At 39.9% G+C, this 15,861-nt stretch overlaps 1 protein-coding gene across 2 annotated transcripts in view; it reads left to right on the plus strand.

Moving 5' to 3' along the window:
• Nucleotides 1-5,283: 5,283 nt before the first annotated feature.
• Nucleotides 5,284-15,861, plus strand: part of AGO2 (argonaute RISC catalytic component 2) — a 152,168-nt gene continuing 141,590 nt past the window's right edge. The window contains exon 1 of one of the 2 annotated variants that reach the window (XM_007488388.3): nucleotides 5,284-5,765. In XM_007488388.3, the coding sequence (XP_007488450.1) occupies nucleotides 5,744-5,765 (22 nt within the window). In that variant the 5' untranslated portion in view covers nucleotides 5,284-5,743. The remainder of the gene's footprint in view (nucleotides 5,766-15,861) is intronic. The other variant, XM_007488389.3, reaches the window with a different exon arrangement.

Raw genomic sequence — 15,861 nt, forward strand, 5'->3', positions numbered from 1 at the left:
ATCCCCTCTTCAGATCCCATAGGTTCTATTATTATCTTTATGAGCATATAACTTGTCGGCATTTCTCCTGAGTTCCAGTCCTGTTTAACAGAATTATGACCCATTGCCAAATCTTGCCAACTCATATATACTCCTTTCTACTTATATAGCCATCAGCATAGCTGAAGCTCTCATTGCTTCTTGCCTGGACCATTTCAACAATCTACTAATTAATTGTTCTCTTTGCCTTCTACCCATTCCAATCCTATATAAGTTGCAAAGAGATTTAAAGCAAAGCATAGGCCTGATCATGCTACCTCCTCCTCACTTACCACTGTCCCAGGCAATAAACTTAGTCATTCCCTATTACCTCTGGTATCAAATATAAAATTTTCTGTTTGACTTTTAAAACTTTTTACAACCTGGCATCCCCCTACATTTCTAATTCTCTTACATGTTACTTTCTTCAACACATTTTACAGTCCAGCCATATTGGCCTACTTGCTATTTTTTGCACATAATGCTCCAAGCAGTTGGGTGATGAAGTAGATAGAGTAATGGACTTGGAGTCAGGAGGACTGAAGTTTAAATATCACTTCATAAACTACCTGTGTGACTTTGGGCAAGCTGCTTTACCTGTTTGTCTCAATTTCCTCAGTTGTAAAATGGGGAAAATAATAGTACCTACTTCCTAAGATTGTCCTAGGGACCAAATGAGATATTTTTAAATGCTTATTACAGTACCTGGCATATAGCTGGTGCCTAATAGATGCTTGTTTCCTTCCTTCCTTCCATTTGTCTTTATGCCTTTGTATTGACTGTCTGCAGTCCAGAATGTTCTCCCTTTTCACCTCAATTTCCTGGAATACCAAGTTTCCTTCAAGATTAGCTTAAGCTCCACCTTTTTCATAAAGACTTTCTTGCCTCTTCTCCAGCTCCTAGTGTTTTCCTTTCCAAGGTTACTTTGTGTCTACTTTATAAGTATTTTGTATATAATCCACTTTGCTAAGCACTAGGGATACAAAACCAAAAGGAAACATTCATTGCTTCCTTTCTAACAGGGATAACATATGTGGATTTTGAGAGTTGCTCTTTCTCCACTATGTATGCCATCATAATGCTTTCTGTCTTCTCTAGGTGCTTGCTCCCTTGATTGATCATTTCTTCACTCTCTCTCCTTGGTTCCTTTTCTATTTCCTCCAAACATTCCCACATTTATCCCTATACAGTGGTGCCTTGCTACATGAGCACTTTGTTAGGATCAATTTGAGATATGAGCAGTCACGATTGGGATTATTTGCTTAAGTCACAAGAGGATATTTTGAATCAGGAGCTTCTGCCAATGGGAGGGGCCTGAGGTAGATGAGGTAATCAATACAAGCAAGATTAAGCAGATGTTGAGGATTTGGGGAAAAATTAAGCAATTTATTGAAAAGACACACCCAGAAAAAGTTGCAACAGGTGGTGCATTGGAGCTGTGTGGCAACACTTGTTTCACACATTATGGAAACATTCTGAAGGAGAGGAAGAAACAAACTTCCTTGGAAAGGTTTTTGCTGAAAGGGCCTCTAAGTGAAATCAAGGAAAGTAGGACGAAACAGCCAAAATTCAATGAAGAAAATGATGATAATTAAGTTAAAAAATAGTAATTAAGTTTAACAATAAAGTTACACATCATAAGTAATATGTAAGGTCAATTTTGCATTTAAATGTAGCATTATATGTGTAGAGAGTAAATTCTGTTAAGCAAACAATAGCACATGAAATGAAAACCTCTGCCAGCATCTTCTCCTGACCTTGAAAGTAAATAACATTTCATAAGCAAATTTATTTCCTTGCATTCTTTCTTATTATCTATAAATATAGTTACTATTTATAAAGTACATTTTTGTATTTAAAAGCATATAAAACAAAAAATTCAAGGTTTTTTTTTTTTTTTGCTGAAATAGATTAATTGCATTTCCATTAATTTAAATGGGGAAATTCGATTTGACACACAAGAAAATTGTGTTACAAGTTTGGCCATGAAACAAATTCAACTCATATATAAAGGTACCACTGTACTTAAAAACAAAACAAAACCCCTCCACCTGACCCTGCCATCCTCTCAAGCTATCTTATCTTTTCACTTAAAAGCTAAACTCTTAAGAAGGTATCTACATTTCTTAACTTTCCTCTCAGTTCCTTACAATCTGGTTTTTCAACTTACTACTTGAATGAAACTCTTCAAGGTCATATTACCAATTATCTTTTAAGTGCTAAATCCAATAGCACTTTTCTCAGCCCTCATATCCTTCTAGACCTTTTTGTGGTTTTTTGATACTTGTTAACCAATTCCTTATAGACACTATCTCCTTCACTGGCTTCTATAACCCTAATCTTTTCTTGTTTTTTCTCCTACCTGAATGCCCTTTCATTCTATATATCCTTCATTGGATCTTCCTCCTACCCACCAATATGAGAGTTCCAAAGGTTTTTTCCTATGCCTTTTTCTCTTCCTTGATTTTATTATATAAGGTCTCCTGGGTTAAACTATCATCTCTATGTGAATGATTTCCAAATCTACAGATCAAGCCTTAAATTTCTAATATCTATGCTGTAATCTCATATTACTAATTTCCTAATGGACATTTCCACCTGAATGACTGATAAACATCTTGAAATCAGCATGTAAAACAGAATTCATCATATTTTCACTCAAACAAATTCCTCCTACAAACTTTCCCAGTTTTATTGATGATACCACTCACTATCCTTCCCATCTCCCAGGCTGGTAATCCTGGAATCAACCTCAACTATTGCCTCTCTCTCAACTTCCAAATGAAATCGGCTGCCAAGTCTTCTTAATTCTGTCAGAACATTTCTTACATCCATTCTCTTCTCTTCATTTATACAACCTCTACCCCACTTCAAGTCTTAACCATCTCTGTTCTGAAGTAGACTACTAACTGGTCCTCTCCTAACTCCAGCTTCTTTTTTCTCCAATCTATCTTCTACTTAGCTGCAAAATCGCTGTTCCAAAACCACATATGACCACCTCACTCCTTTATTCCCCTTCTTTTCAGCTTTGGGAGAATGTAAGCTGATTGAAAACAGGAACTGCCTTTCTGATTACATATGTATTCCCAGGCTTAGCATAGTATCAGGCACAGTAATTAATAAATGCTTATTGATTTGGCTTTTTACTCAATGTAACAAGTGTTTACTGATTACCTGCCTAATATATACTATGTAAGTCACCAAAATATAGGACAGGGGTCTTATCCTCAAATAACTAACATTATGCCTAAAAAACCCAACAGATTATAGAACATTTTAAATGGCAAATAAATATATGCAAATGACAAATATGGTATAGATAATAAATTTGGAGGATAGTCAAGAAGAGGAGAGGTCAATGCTGATAGAAGGTGCTGGAAAAGATTTTATGGAGGAAGTGTGTCTGGAGATGAATCTTGAAACTGGTAAGATCTGGATATGATGCCATCAGAACTTTCCAGACAGGAAAAATTCTAGGAGGAAATTGCTAAAGCACAACTATGCATAATATTTAAGGGGAATCACTAAGAACATCAGCTTAATGGACACAACTGATAAAGAAACTTGAATGCCAAACTAATAAGACAGAATCCTAGAATTTCAGAGCTGGAAGAAACCAAGAGTTTGGATTCTTTTAGATAGGGACTAGGAAACCATTGTAGGCTCTTGAAGAAGTAGGTTGTAGGGTGTAGAAAAGCAAGAAAATGGTAGAGAAAAATTAGACCGGCAATGATTATATGTATGGATTTGAGGGAAGAGAGACAATAGGGAGATTAAGGCTATTTTAAATTAGATTTTTTCAGTTAATAAGCATTATTCTCTTTCTTCCATCTTTCAAACCCCAACTCAAAAAAGAAAAACAAAATATTTGTCACAAAAATTCATAATCAAATAAAATATCTGGTATCCTAAAATGTATGTCTCATTTTACATTGTGAGTTCACCACCTGTTGGGAGATAAATAGTAATTTTCATAGTTAATAATACTATGGAATCACTGCTGGTCATAGTATCGAATTTTCAAGACATAAACAGTTCATCCAAATTATCAAAAGTTTTATGGGGGAAAATGTTCGAAATCACTAATAATTATTGAAATTTATATTAAAGCAACTAAGGTTTGACTTCACACTCATCAGATTGGAGTTTTTCCTTGTTTGTTTTTAGGAAAACAGGCTATTTTGGCCTTTGCAACAGGGTTAAATTCTTAAAAGTCATCTGAGGTAGGTCCTAAAATGATCCTTATCAGTTAGGCCTACACAAGCCACAGCAGATCTGGCCTGGACTCTGCTTCTGAGCTCCTAAGTGCTAATTTTAGCTTCTAGGTCTTCAAGAGTGGATTTGGGCTGGGCCAGGAGGTGGCGTATTGGTCATGTGTTTGGTTGGGCAGGGTATATGTATAAGTTCAAATACAAGACAGTTATAAAGCTTGCTGACATCAATCAGCTCAATGCATTTTCTACGTCTGAATGATGAACAGAAAATTATAGTGAGGGCTGGATATTGTCTACTGTGAATTTAAGCGTTGCCTGCTTTAGTAATTTTAAATAATTCAGACTATCCCGAGTCCTCAGGTAGTTGGCTTGCCTAGGGTTCCTCGGAGTTGTCGTCTATATCCGGATAATCTACTTCCCCCATCACCACCTCAGCCCTCCGGGGTCACATTAGATGGGATCAGGAATAGGAGGGAAGGATCCTGGCAGAAGCTCTACAGGTTGCAGGAAGACCCCAATTCTCTTTGCTCCACAGACCAGTCCAACCCCAAATCTTTCCTACCTTTCCCCTCTTCCCTTTTCTCCATCTTCAAGGACATGGGGGGGGGGAAAGGGCACCCTTTCACCTTCCTACAGCATAACTCGCCTAAGTATTTCCCCGCCCCCAACCAATCTTCCCCGCCAAAAAAGAAAAAATAAATTCCAAGCCTGTCAGTTAACATTTGTCAGATCTCTCTGCGTGCTAACGTAAACCTGAGTTTCCATTTGGGGTGGCTAAGTTTAAACATCTGCTGGCTGTAGGGGTCCTTTTCCCCCATTGCCCTTTCTCTTCAGCACAGAGCCTCTTCCCCCCCCCCCCCCCCCCAGCTGCTTTGGGCTCTGGGCTCTCCCCGCCTCCCAGCCTAGACCCAGCGTTGAACCTGACGCCGGGCCCCGCCTAACACTCTCGTCACTACCCGGCCCCTCCTCTCTCCTTCCCCCACCCAGGCCCGACTCCCCCCTTCTACCCTCCTGCTTCGGCCCCCCTCTTGCCTCCCGCCGTCTCCACCCCCGTATGGCCTCTGTGAAAACCCGGCGGTCTGTACAGTACAGCCCGCACTGCACGTTGCAAGCTCCCCTTTCTCGTCAGCCGTCACAACTGGGCATGCTCATTTAGTCAGGGCTGGGTTCCCCCCCTCCCTTCTTGGTCGCAAGTAGCTTTCCTTCCCCCCCCCCCTCTTTTTTTCCCCCTCTTCTGCACTACAACGGCTCCCCGGCTCCCGGCGGCTGGCCGGCCCTCCCTCCCTCCTTCTTTCCCTCTTCCCCTCCCTCCCTCTCTCTCCCCCTTCCTTCCCTCCCTCCTTCCTTCCTTCCCTTCCCCTCCACTCCTCTGCCGGCACAGTGTCGCGTAAACCTGTTTGGTGAGGCGCCCGCCTGAAGGCGCAGGGTCGGACCGCGCTCGCGGCTGCTGTGTTGGGGGGGCCTGATTCTTACTCCTTGGCTCCCGGGAGCCCCCCTGCCCAGGAACAGACATGTATTCGGGAGCAGGACCCGGTGAGTACTCGGGCTTTTTACTCAGGTTCTTAGCGTGGTTACTGGTTTGGGGTGGAGGGGGGAGAGAGAGAAGAAGGCCGTCTGGAGACAGAGGGGCGGCTCTTCTCTGTCCCCCACCCCCCTTTTTGAAACGTGTAGGGCTGTTGGCAGCTAAGGTTTGGGGGCTGAGAGAGGGACGCGCGCACTAACACTCATCCCTCAGGGGAGAAGCGAGGGGCTAGAGGCGCTGGTGGGGCGACTGGGGCTGGGGCTGAGTGAGCGCGCGCTCCTCACTCTTCTTCCCTCGCTCGCGCACACCCCGGGAGCAAAGCGGGGTTCGGGAGGCGCTCGGAGGCGGCGGCGGCTGTGGTGGTGGTTGTTGCTGGGGGCCGAGAGCGGGGAGCGCGCACTTAGACACACACCACACCACACACACACACACACACATACACACTCACTGGGAGCGTGAAGCGCTGGGCGGCTGCCGTTGCTGGGGCTGAGTGCGGGGCGCGCGCACTCACACACACCCCGGGAGCCAAGCGCACCCCCGACTTTCCTCTTCGCGCGCCCCAGGCCCGGGTCTTCGCTCCTAGCGACAGTCCCGAGGGCTCTGCGGACTATCCCCAGTTCTATTGGGCCCTTGGCCGAGGGTCGTTTTCCTACCTGGTGGGGGGTTGGGGGGAGGAAGCGGCGGCCGCGGCGCTGAGTTCCACATCCCTTTTCCAGTCCTCCAGGTTGCCGCCGCCGCCGCCACCACTTAAACCCACAGTCTCTCTTACACCTCCCTCCATTAGGCCGTCACCTCCTCCCCTCCCGAGTTGCCTGGACTCCCTCATTTTCCAAGTGCTCTTGTAGCTGGGGAGAAAACTACAACAAATCGAGCCAGCGTTTAAAGCGCCTTCTATGTGTCAGGCGCCGGGGATACAAAGACAAAACCGAAATACTCTTTTCTTTTACTCGAGGAGGGGACCCAGTTGCTTCTCGCCACCACACTGTGAAGACCGTGCACACCGCTGCCCGCCCTCCCGCTTTCCTTGCCAGACGTCTGGCCGTAGGGGGTTTGCTGCCCCCGTGGCTTCTGGGACCGCGCCTAGGCCCCACGAGGAGCCTGAGGGGTTGAGTCAAGACTTGAGTAGAGCTATAGCCTACTCTGGTTTTCCTCAAAACAAACAGACGCTTGTTATATCTTCCCTCCTTCCAGATGCCCGAAACTTCCCCCTTGTCTCCCAACATGGGTCGGATTAAATCCGTGGGCTCCGTATGGGGGCTTTTGGCCGGGGATCGGGGGAGGGAAGGAATAGGAGAGTGAAAATTATTTCTCTAGCTTTACTCAGTGTTTCCTTCCCGTCGTCTCATTACTATGTTGGTTCAAGTTCCTGTTTGGGGTTTTTTGGAGGGGGCAGGAACAATAATGCTATATTCCCTATGACCTGCTCGAAGGAGAGAAAACATTGTTTGTGAATCGCGATCTCGTTCTAAAACCCTCTTTAGTGAACTCCATGGTCTTTTTTTCTTTTTGCCAGCGCTTTTCAGCTTTCCCTGTGAGGCAGGTCTCTAGAAGTGCTGAATGGTGGCCAATTCCAGTTGGTGGATATTCAAACTTTCTCCCGAAAGGGTTTTGAAATTCTTAAAGCATTTGTCTATGCCTCTCCTTGTTTTAGATTAATTCTCCTTCCATTAATAAGTCCTGGCTTTTCCTTTTAGAATTTAATTGATAAAACTTGTGAGATCTGATGTTTTCCTTTAGGGCCTTAGTTCCTAGTCAGGTCCTTTTATTTTGTAGTCTAGTTTCTCTGAAGCTTGAAGGCATTGCCTGAGGCTTAATAAGGGGAATAGTAATGGGGGCGGGGGTTAAAACTCTTGTTTTGATTAGCAGCTGGGCAAAGTGATGGTCAAACTTGTTAACATTTTCTTGGCCTTCAGCTTTTTCTTTTAAAATTTGTCTTAATGCACATTTGTGCCCGGAGGATCCATCCTGCAAGTCCACATTTTCTTCTCCTAGATGTTGGTTGGCTCTCACTATACCAAGCAAATAAAGGATAGGTTCTAAGCCCTCCACTATCTGCTGCCATCTTCAATATACTTCATGTCTCATTAAAGCCATCTAACATCCCATATACTTCAGGTAGATTTTCTTGCCAATACGTTGGCCTTCCCTCTTAAAACTCTTGCTCTCTGGCTGTTTTTTATCCTTGCCAAAATATGCTGCTTCCAACTTCAGAGCCCCACCTCAGTATTTCATAGCACAGTCTATTTCTACATATGGTTATCTATATTTATTGCATGTAAATTTCTGTCTAACCTGCTTCTTGAGGCCTCACACTAAACTTTAGAAAAAACAAAACTCTGCTTAGTAATTAATTATTGAAGGAATAATGATGATCTTGGATTTATTACACTAGCATTTTTTAGAGGCACATTAGATAATGTCATGGACTGGGCAGGATCTCAACTTTAAAATGTGAAGGCTCTTAGAATATAAAATACTAAGATTTTAAACACTGAAGTTCTTCAGAGATAGTCTAGAGGCAACCTAAAACATTGATTTGCAAGTGATTGTAATGTATGAAATGGTGGTAAAATTCAGTCTTTGATGAGGGATCAAATTAAGTCACCTGTGAAGCTGTCTTGGTTGATAATAGGTTTGGGGAGAAGCTCATAGAATTCAGCTTGCACATATACATACCCATATCCGACAGCTATAATTCAAATAATTTAATTTAAGGCCAATCTTTTAATTAAAGTAAGATAGATTTTTAAAAGTTCTTGATATATTAAACTTTTACAAATTTGAATTGTGAAAAGACAATATAACTTAAAAGTTTGAATCATGGAATAATTTAAAATTTAGTTTTATTTCTTCTAGGTAGAATATAGATAATTAAGCAAACTTGTTCAATGCCTCTTGAGTAGTAAGGCTAAGATTATGAGGCCATATTGAAGACAAAATGAAATCTTTGTTAAAATGGATAGAATAGTTCTCATGCTATTATAAATACTCAGTTATAAAACTAGCAGTTAATTAATGAAAAAATTCAACATGTTTTCATTAATGACATCATAGTGAAGACCTGTAGAATATAAAAATTATTTACTAGACACTTCAGGTGAAGTTCACTTAATATTTGTTCTCTGCTTCTTGGTTTTGGGGGAAAGGTGGAATTGTAATTTCTTTACTAGCATCAAAGACAAATTATAATGTGAAAAAATGTATGGAAAAATAAATTTTCATTTTTACTTGTAATAATAAAATATCTTTCTAAATCATAGAGGTCTGATAGAAATTTTATTATATTTACACTTAATATCACATGGCTAATTATTGCATTATTCTGCTACAAATCATCACTATGACATTTGCCACACTTGGAAGCAATCTAAATAGGATTATATTTTTTTGTTGGTGTTGAGAAATAACTGAAACATCATGAGTTGTATGGTAGTGTAATTTAAATTCTTCCCTTGTAACCCATTCTGTAAAATCCCCTTTTCTATAACTTTGTATCTATAAAAGCAGGAATGGATTTTTAATGTTACAGATTTTCAGTGTGAAATTGTATCTTACTTCATGTTACAGTGAAGCTAGTCTGAGAAGGCACTTCTAGTAAACTTTTCCTTTGGCTAATAATTGCTTTGCTGCTGGTCCAGATGTAAATTTGGGGAGAAAATATTGAGACACAAACCTAAAGAGAATGATTTTTATGGTTCTGTTTTTTGGAAGTTTTTGGTTGTAGAAAGCAGATTATTTCCATCCCTCCTCCCCCTTTATTGGTTGTGTGGCATGAAGTAAATAGATGTTTCCAAATTTCATTGATTGTATTGCTGATAGGTGGGTTAAAGGACATTGTAGTCCCTGTCAGCCTGATTAAATTTTGTTATTGAGAGTTTAATGTTGCGAATCCTTCTAATGTAACATTTATTATTTACATCCTTCACTTCAAATCTAATGTTTGTTCTCTTTATTTTTTATGCTTTAATTTATACTTTAAGTAGGATTCTTTTTCTCAGATTTCATTTTTCTTTCCTTCTCAACCAAAATAGAGAAGGGAGCAGTCATTTATTATCCATCACCTACTATGTGCCAGGCACTGTGCTAAGCATAGAGTCTCATTATCATGGCTGATCACAATAGTTTTGTTTTTTAAATTTAATCCAGATTTTCTTTGTTCTGATATTCACTAGTCATTTTTGTAGTAGAATAATAATAATAGCTAGCATTTATGTGGTACCTATTATGGACCAGGCAATTTATTAATAGTATTTAATTTGACCTTTTAAAAAATCCTGGGAGGCAAGTGCATTTTACAGTTGAGGAAACTGAGGTAAACCAGTCTTTGCCCAAGATCACTGAGCTATTATCTGAGGCTGGATTTGACTTCAGGTCTTCTTTGGTTCAGTTTTCTGATTCAGGAGAATGCTACTTTTATTTAACTTATCAACTAAAACACTGGATTTGCAAGACAAACTTGATAGAGGAATAAAGATTTTAATACATATAAACCTCGTCAATTTTTAAAAAATCAAATGCAATTAAATGAATTAGGATTTTTCCCATTATATTTTTAGGTATTTTATTTAAATGTCAGTTTATCTTACCCAAATTGCCATCATATCTTTGATGATGCTTCTTCATTCTTGTTAATTCATTATTTATCTTCTCTATTTCATCCTTATCCATTATTCTTTTCCAACTTAAGGTTTTTGTTGGGCACCTAGGTGTCCAAATGTTTGGACTCTGGATTTAGAATCAGGAAGACATATCTTCATGAATTCAATCACACACTCCCTTGCTATGAGACCTTGGGCAAGTCACTTTAATCCTGTTTCTGCTCAGTTCTTCTGTAAAATGAGCTGGAAAAGGAAATTGCAAACCACTCCAGGATCTTAGCCAAGAAAACCTCAAATGGGGTCTTGAAGTGTCAGATAAGAATGAACCACAAACCTGTTTTCATTCAATTTGCAAAATAATAAATTCCTACTTTATGTAGTGCTTGGGTTACAAAGACCAAAAAAAAAATTAGGTCTCCCCTCTAGGAACTTTACTCTTTACTGGGAGGATTCAGATTTGTGCACTTTTAATCTTTTCTTATTGTCTTCCTCTAAGTTTTGAAAACTTAAGTACTCTTTTATTAGGCAGTTCTATCAGTAAACACCAACTGTGTGCCTGGCACTGTGTTGGCCAGGGGATGTAAAGACAAAAAAGAGAAAGTCTTTGCTCTCCAAGAGTTGACCTTTAATTCTTTAATTTCATCAAAAAATCTGTACAAATGAAAGTATAGAGTGTGTGTGTGTGTGTGTGTGTGTGTGTGTGTGTGTGTGTGTGTGTGTGTGTGTGTGTGTAAATTCTAAGTAATTTGGGCAGAGAAGCTACTTGGGTGTCGGGCAAGATTTCTTTTTTTTTTTTTAAACCCTTACCTTCCATCTTAGAATCACTACTGTGAATTGGTTCCAAGGCAGAAGAATGATAAGGGCTAGGCAATGGGGGTTAAATGACTTGCCCAGGGTCACATAGCTAGGAAGTGTCTGAGGCCAGATTTGAACCTTCTTCCTTTAGGCCTGGCTCTCAATCCACTGAGCCACCCAGCTGCCCCTAGGAAAGATTCCTTTAATGAAGTTGCAGAATAGCATTGAACATTTAAGAAAAGCCTATTGAATGCCAGGTTCTCTGCTAAGTAGTAGGAACATAAATATTAAAAAAGAAAAGAAAAGAAAAATGATCCTTGCCCTCAAGGAACTTACCATTAAATAGGGAGAGGACCAGCACACAAAAGGGAGCTGAAAATGGGAGAAGGAACAGAGGAATACCACTGAATAGGAAGTAAAGAGATGGTTGGCTTGGGTCCCCTTCTTTTAAGTTTTGGAGCTTATGAGATAAAGGTATAGAGCTTACTTTGTGTCAAATGCTTTACAGATATCTCATTTGGTCCTCACAAGAACACTATGAGGGAGGTGCTGGTATTATCTTCATTTTATAGTTGAGGACAAGCAAAGATTAAGTGACTTGTGTAGGGTCATAGAGCTATATAGCAAGTGCCTCAGGGTGAATTTGAACTTAGGTTTTCCTGACTGAAGGTCCAGCTCTCTGTCCACTGTACCACCTAACTGCCTCTCTATCAGTGAGGCAGATAGTAGTAATGAAGGGTACCAAGGCTTATTCAATTTGTAGGATAAGATTACCCAATGAGGAGGTCTCTTCATTAAATTCCCTCACACTCCTTCCTATGGCTTTATTAAGAATGTAGTCTGGGGACAGCTGGGTGGTTCAATGGACTGAAAGCAAGGCCCAGACACAGGAGGTCCTGGGTTCAAATTTGACCTCAGATACTTCCTAGCTGTGTGACCCTGGGCAAGTCACTTAGCCCCCATTGCCTAGCCCTTGTCATTCTTCTGCATTGGAACCAATACACAGTAGTGATTCTAAGGTAAGGGTTAAAAAAAAAAAGAATGGAGGCTGGATCTCTAATTTCCTTAGTAAAGAAATCCCCTCAACCAAAGTTGGAATTTTTTAGGTTTTGGAAAGGGACTAAAAGCACTGAGAAGTTAAGTAACATAGCTAGGAACACATACATATCTGGTATGTCCAAGATGGGACTTGAACCCAGTTTTTCTTTTTTAAAGCCTACTCTATGCACTGTCACTCATGCTGCCTATTTCTAGTTGATGTGAGCCTCTTAAACTGGGGAACTCAAATTTTTTTTTCAGTTGCTCTCTCACATAGTAGATATAATAAATAGATTGAATGAATAAATATAAAAGTTATAATTTTCAAAAGATCTACTTGATTTCTTTTTGACTAATGTGATGAATAGAGATGTGGAATGGGCCTGTGATTTTAATGTTATATCCTCAACTTTGTGATGAGGAAACTTCCTTTAACCATACAAGGCATCACTTTCTCTGCGGTTATAATCTTGAGAGAGTTGCCCAAGGATACACAGCCAAGTTGTATGGATCAGAAGTGGTACCTGAACCTAAGTTTTCCTGGCTCTAAAATCCTTTATCTGCTGCTTCCACAATTCTTCCTGAATGAAATTGACTGTTGGTCAATATTGTCAAATCTTTTTTCCTTTAGAATATCTTTTGAAAATCCATCTATTTTATAATTCTGTCATTCATTATGATCAAGATAGTTAAAATATTATTTGTAGTCTTCTTAGTGTAGGCTTTTGTGAGTTGGAGTACTAATGTAAATGGAACTTGAGATATGGTTGTAACTTTGGGTTCTGTCATGTGCCCTTTTCTCCCTCTTCACTTGGTGATCTTATCAGCTCCTTTGGATTTAATTACTATCTCTTTGCTGATGATTCTCAGATTTACCTCTCCTGCCTCAATATCTCTGCCAACCTCTATTCTGGAATCTTTAACTGCCTTTCAGATATCCCCAACTGGATGTCAAGACATCTTAAATTCAATTCTTTCCCTCTAAGCTTTTCTCCTTCCCTTCCTACTTTCTCTATTATTATAGAGGGTATCAGTCTCTTCAGACTTTAAACCCTAGGAGCCATCCTGGATTCCTCACTATCTCACATCCTCCATATCCAAGCTGCTGCCAAGACAATTTAATCTTTGCAACATTTCTCCAATACAACCCTTTCTCTTTTGAAACTGCCACCACTCTAGTGTAGGTCTTCATCACCTCATGCCTGAATTATTGCAGTAGCTTGCTGGTGTGTCAGCCTGCCTCAAGGCTCTTCCCTCTTTAGTTTATCCTTCATTTAGCCACTAAGTGATTTTTCCTAAAACACAAGTCTGATTATATTAGTTCCCTTACCCAGTAAACTAAGATGGCTTCCTCTTGCCTCCAAGAGCAAATAGAAAATGCCATTTGGCAATCAAAGTCCTTCATAACCTAGCCTTCTACCTTTCCAGTCTTCTTACACCTTACTCACCTATGTGTACTCTTGGATCCTATAACATGGACTATTCCACCAACGAGATATTCTATCTCTAGCTCTGGGCATTTTCTCTGACTGTTCCCCATGTCTAGAAAACCCTCCTCCATTCCATTGACTTCCTCACCTTCCTTTAAGTCCCAACTAAAATCCCACCTTCTACTGTGTCTTCCCTAGCACTTTTAATTCACTAATTTCCCTCTTAATTAATTCTATTTATCTTATAGCTTGCTTCTTAAAAGTTTATTTGCATATTACCTCCTCCCCCATTAGATTGTAAATTCCTTGAGGGACAGGGATTGTCTTTTTTTGCCTCTTTTTGTAAATCTAGTGCTTTGCCCAGTGCTTGGCTCTGTGTAGGTGCTTATTAAGTGTTTTATTGACTGATTTAGAACTTCACTATTGGGTTTTTCTTGCAAACTAGTATTTGTTTGATTTCAATTGAATTGCTCTTAGCTTTTTCTGAGTTAGTAAGAAAGATATAGTGTGGGGAAAGCACTTGAACTGGCTTTGCCATAATTAGTGCTTAGAGTTTTGGACCTGGATTCAGGGAAACTTAAGTTCAAGTCCAGTCTCATAGACTTACTAGTTGGGTTACTCTGGGCAAATTTTAGTTTCTTCAACTACAAAATGTGGATAATAATAGCATCTATCTCCCAGGGTTGTTATGAAGATTAATTGAAATATTTGTAAGACTTTTTTGCACACTGTTTGGTATTAGTTGCCATTTAGCAAATGTATGTTTCCTTACCTTGCTGCTGAATGATTTGTGTGACTTTGGGCAAATCACTTTGTATCAGAATGTTAGAGTTGGAAGTGACTTTAAGGGTTATTTCATCCAACTTCTTCAATTTATAGATGAAAGGGATGCAGAGAATGGAAATGACCTTTCCTAAATCACATAGCTTAATAATATAGGGGACTAGAATTTAGAAATCACTCTAAGCTTTTTCCTTTACTGGAATACCCAGCTATATTATTCTGTTTCAAGTCTTCCTTTGCAAAAGGAGGGGGTCAAATCCCTGTGTATTATCTGGGACCATAGGCAGATAGTTACAGATTCTGAGCCTTAGTGTATTTTTTAAATGGATAGCCTTGTTGTGACCATCAAATAAGTTTTAATTTGTTTCTAATGGCTTCTTCTAGTAGATTCTGGTTAGATAACTTTCCCTAATTGCTCTTAATAATAAAGTGTGTTTACAATACTTGTGGACTCCCCACTCCGGAGCCTCCCATTGCTTTCTGTTTGTGGGAAGGTGTGGAGAGTAGTTTTCTTGGCAAAGAGACTGGAGTGGTTTACCATTGCCTTCTGCTCATTTTACAGATGAAGAAAGGGAGATATACAAGGTTAAATGACTTGCCCAGCATCACACAGCTAGTAAGTGTCTGAGGTCATATTTGAACTCAGGGAAGTGAGTCTTCCTGATTTGAGTGGCAGCATTCTATCCACTTCACCAAGCACAATAAAGCTCTTCATACTCTAGTTTATCCTCTCTTTCCATTCTTCTGATACATTATTCCCTTCGGTGCCATAATTGCTTACTTGTGAGTCTTTTCCTCACACAAGATTCTTCATGTCCTTCTCCATGTCTTTGCATTAAATGTCTCTTATGATTAGAAAGTCCTTCCTCACCTCTGCTTCCTAGAATCTCTGACTTCAAGTTTCAGCTCAAATCTACAGCTGCTAGTGCCTTCCCCTCGAATGTTATCTATTGCCTACTCTATGTGTATAGTGTATATACTTAATTTATATTTTGTAACTCTTTCTCTTTTCTCTCACATAAGCTTCTTGAGGACAGGGAGTGTTTGCTGTTTCTTTAATCAAGCTCTTAGCATGGTACACAGCATATAATACGCACTTAAATGTGTATTGATTTCTATTTTTCATCTATGCATTTGAATAAAAATTATTGTTTCTGTCAGCAGTTTTTATTTGAATAATTTTATTAAACATTATGGTTTCACTCAATTTTTTAAATTGAGCATACACTGTTTTCTAAGCTCTAAGTAGAGTGTCTTAGGCAGATTTTATTTTGTTTTTAAAAAACCCTTGCCTTCTGTCTTAGAATCAATACTAAGTATTGGTTCCAAGGCAGAAGAGTAGTAAGGGCTAGGCAATGGGGGGATTAAGTGGCTCTCCCAGGATCACAGAGCTAGGAAGTCTCTGAGGCCAGAATTGAACCCAGGACCTCCTGTCTCTGAGCCTGGCTTTCAATTCACCGAGT

This window comes from Monodelphis domestica, chromosome 3, assembly GCF_027887165.1.
Source record: "Monodelphis domestica isolate mMonDom1 chromosome 3, mMonDom1.pri, whole genome shotgun sequence".
NCBI classification, from domain to species: Eukaryota; Metazoa; Chordata; class Mammalia; order Didelphimorphia; family Didelphidae; genus Monodelphis; species Monodelphis domestica.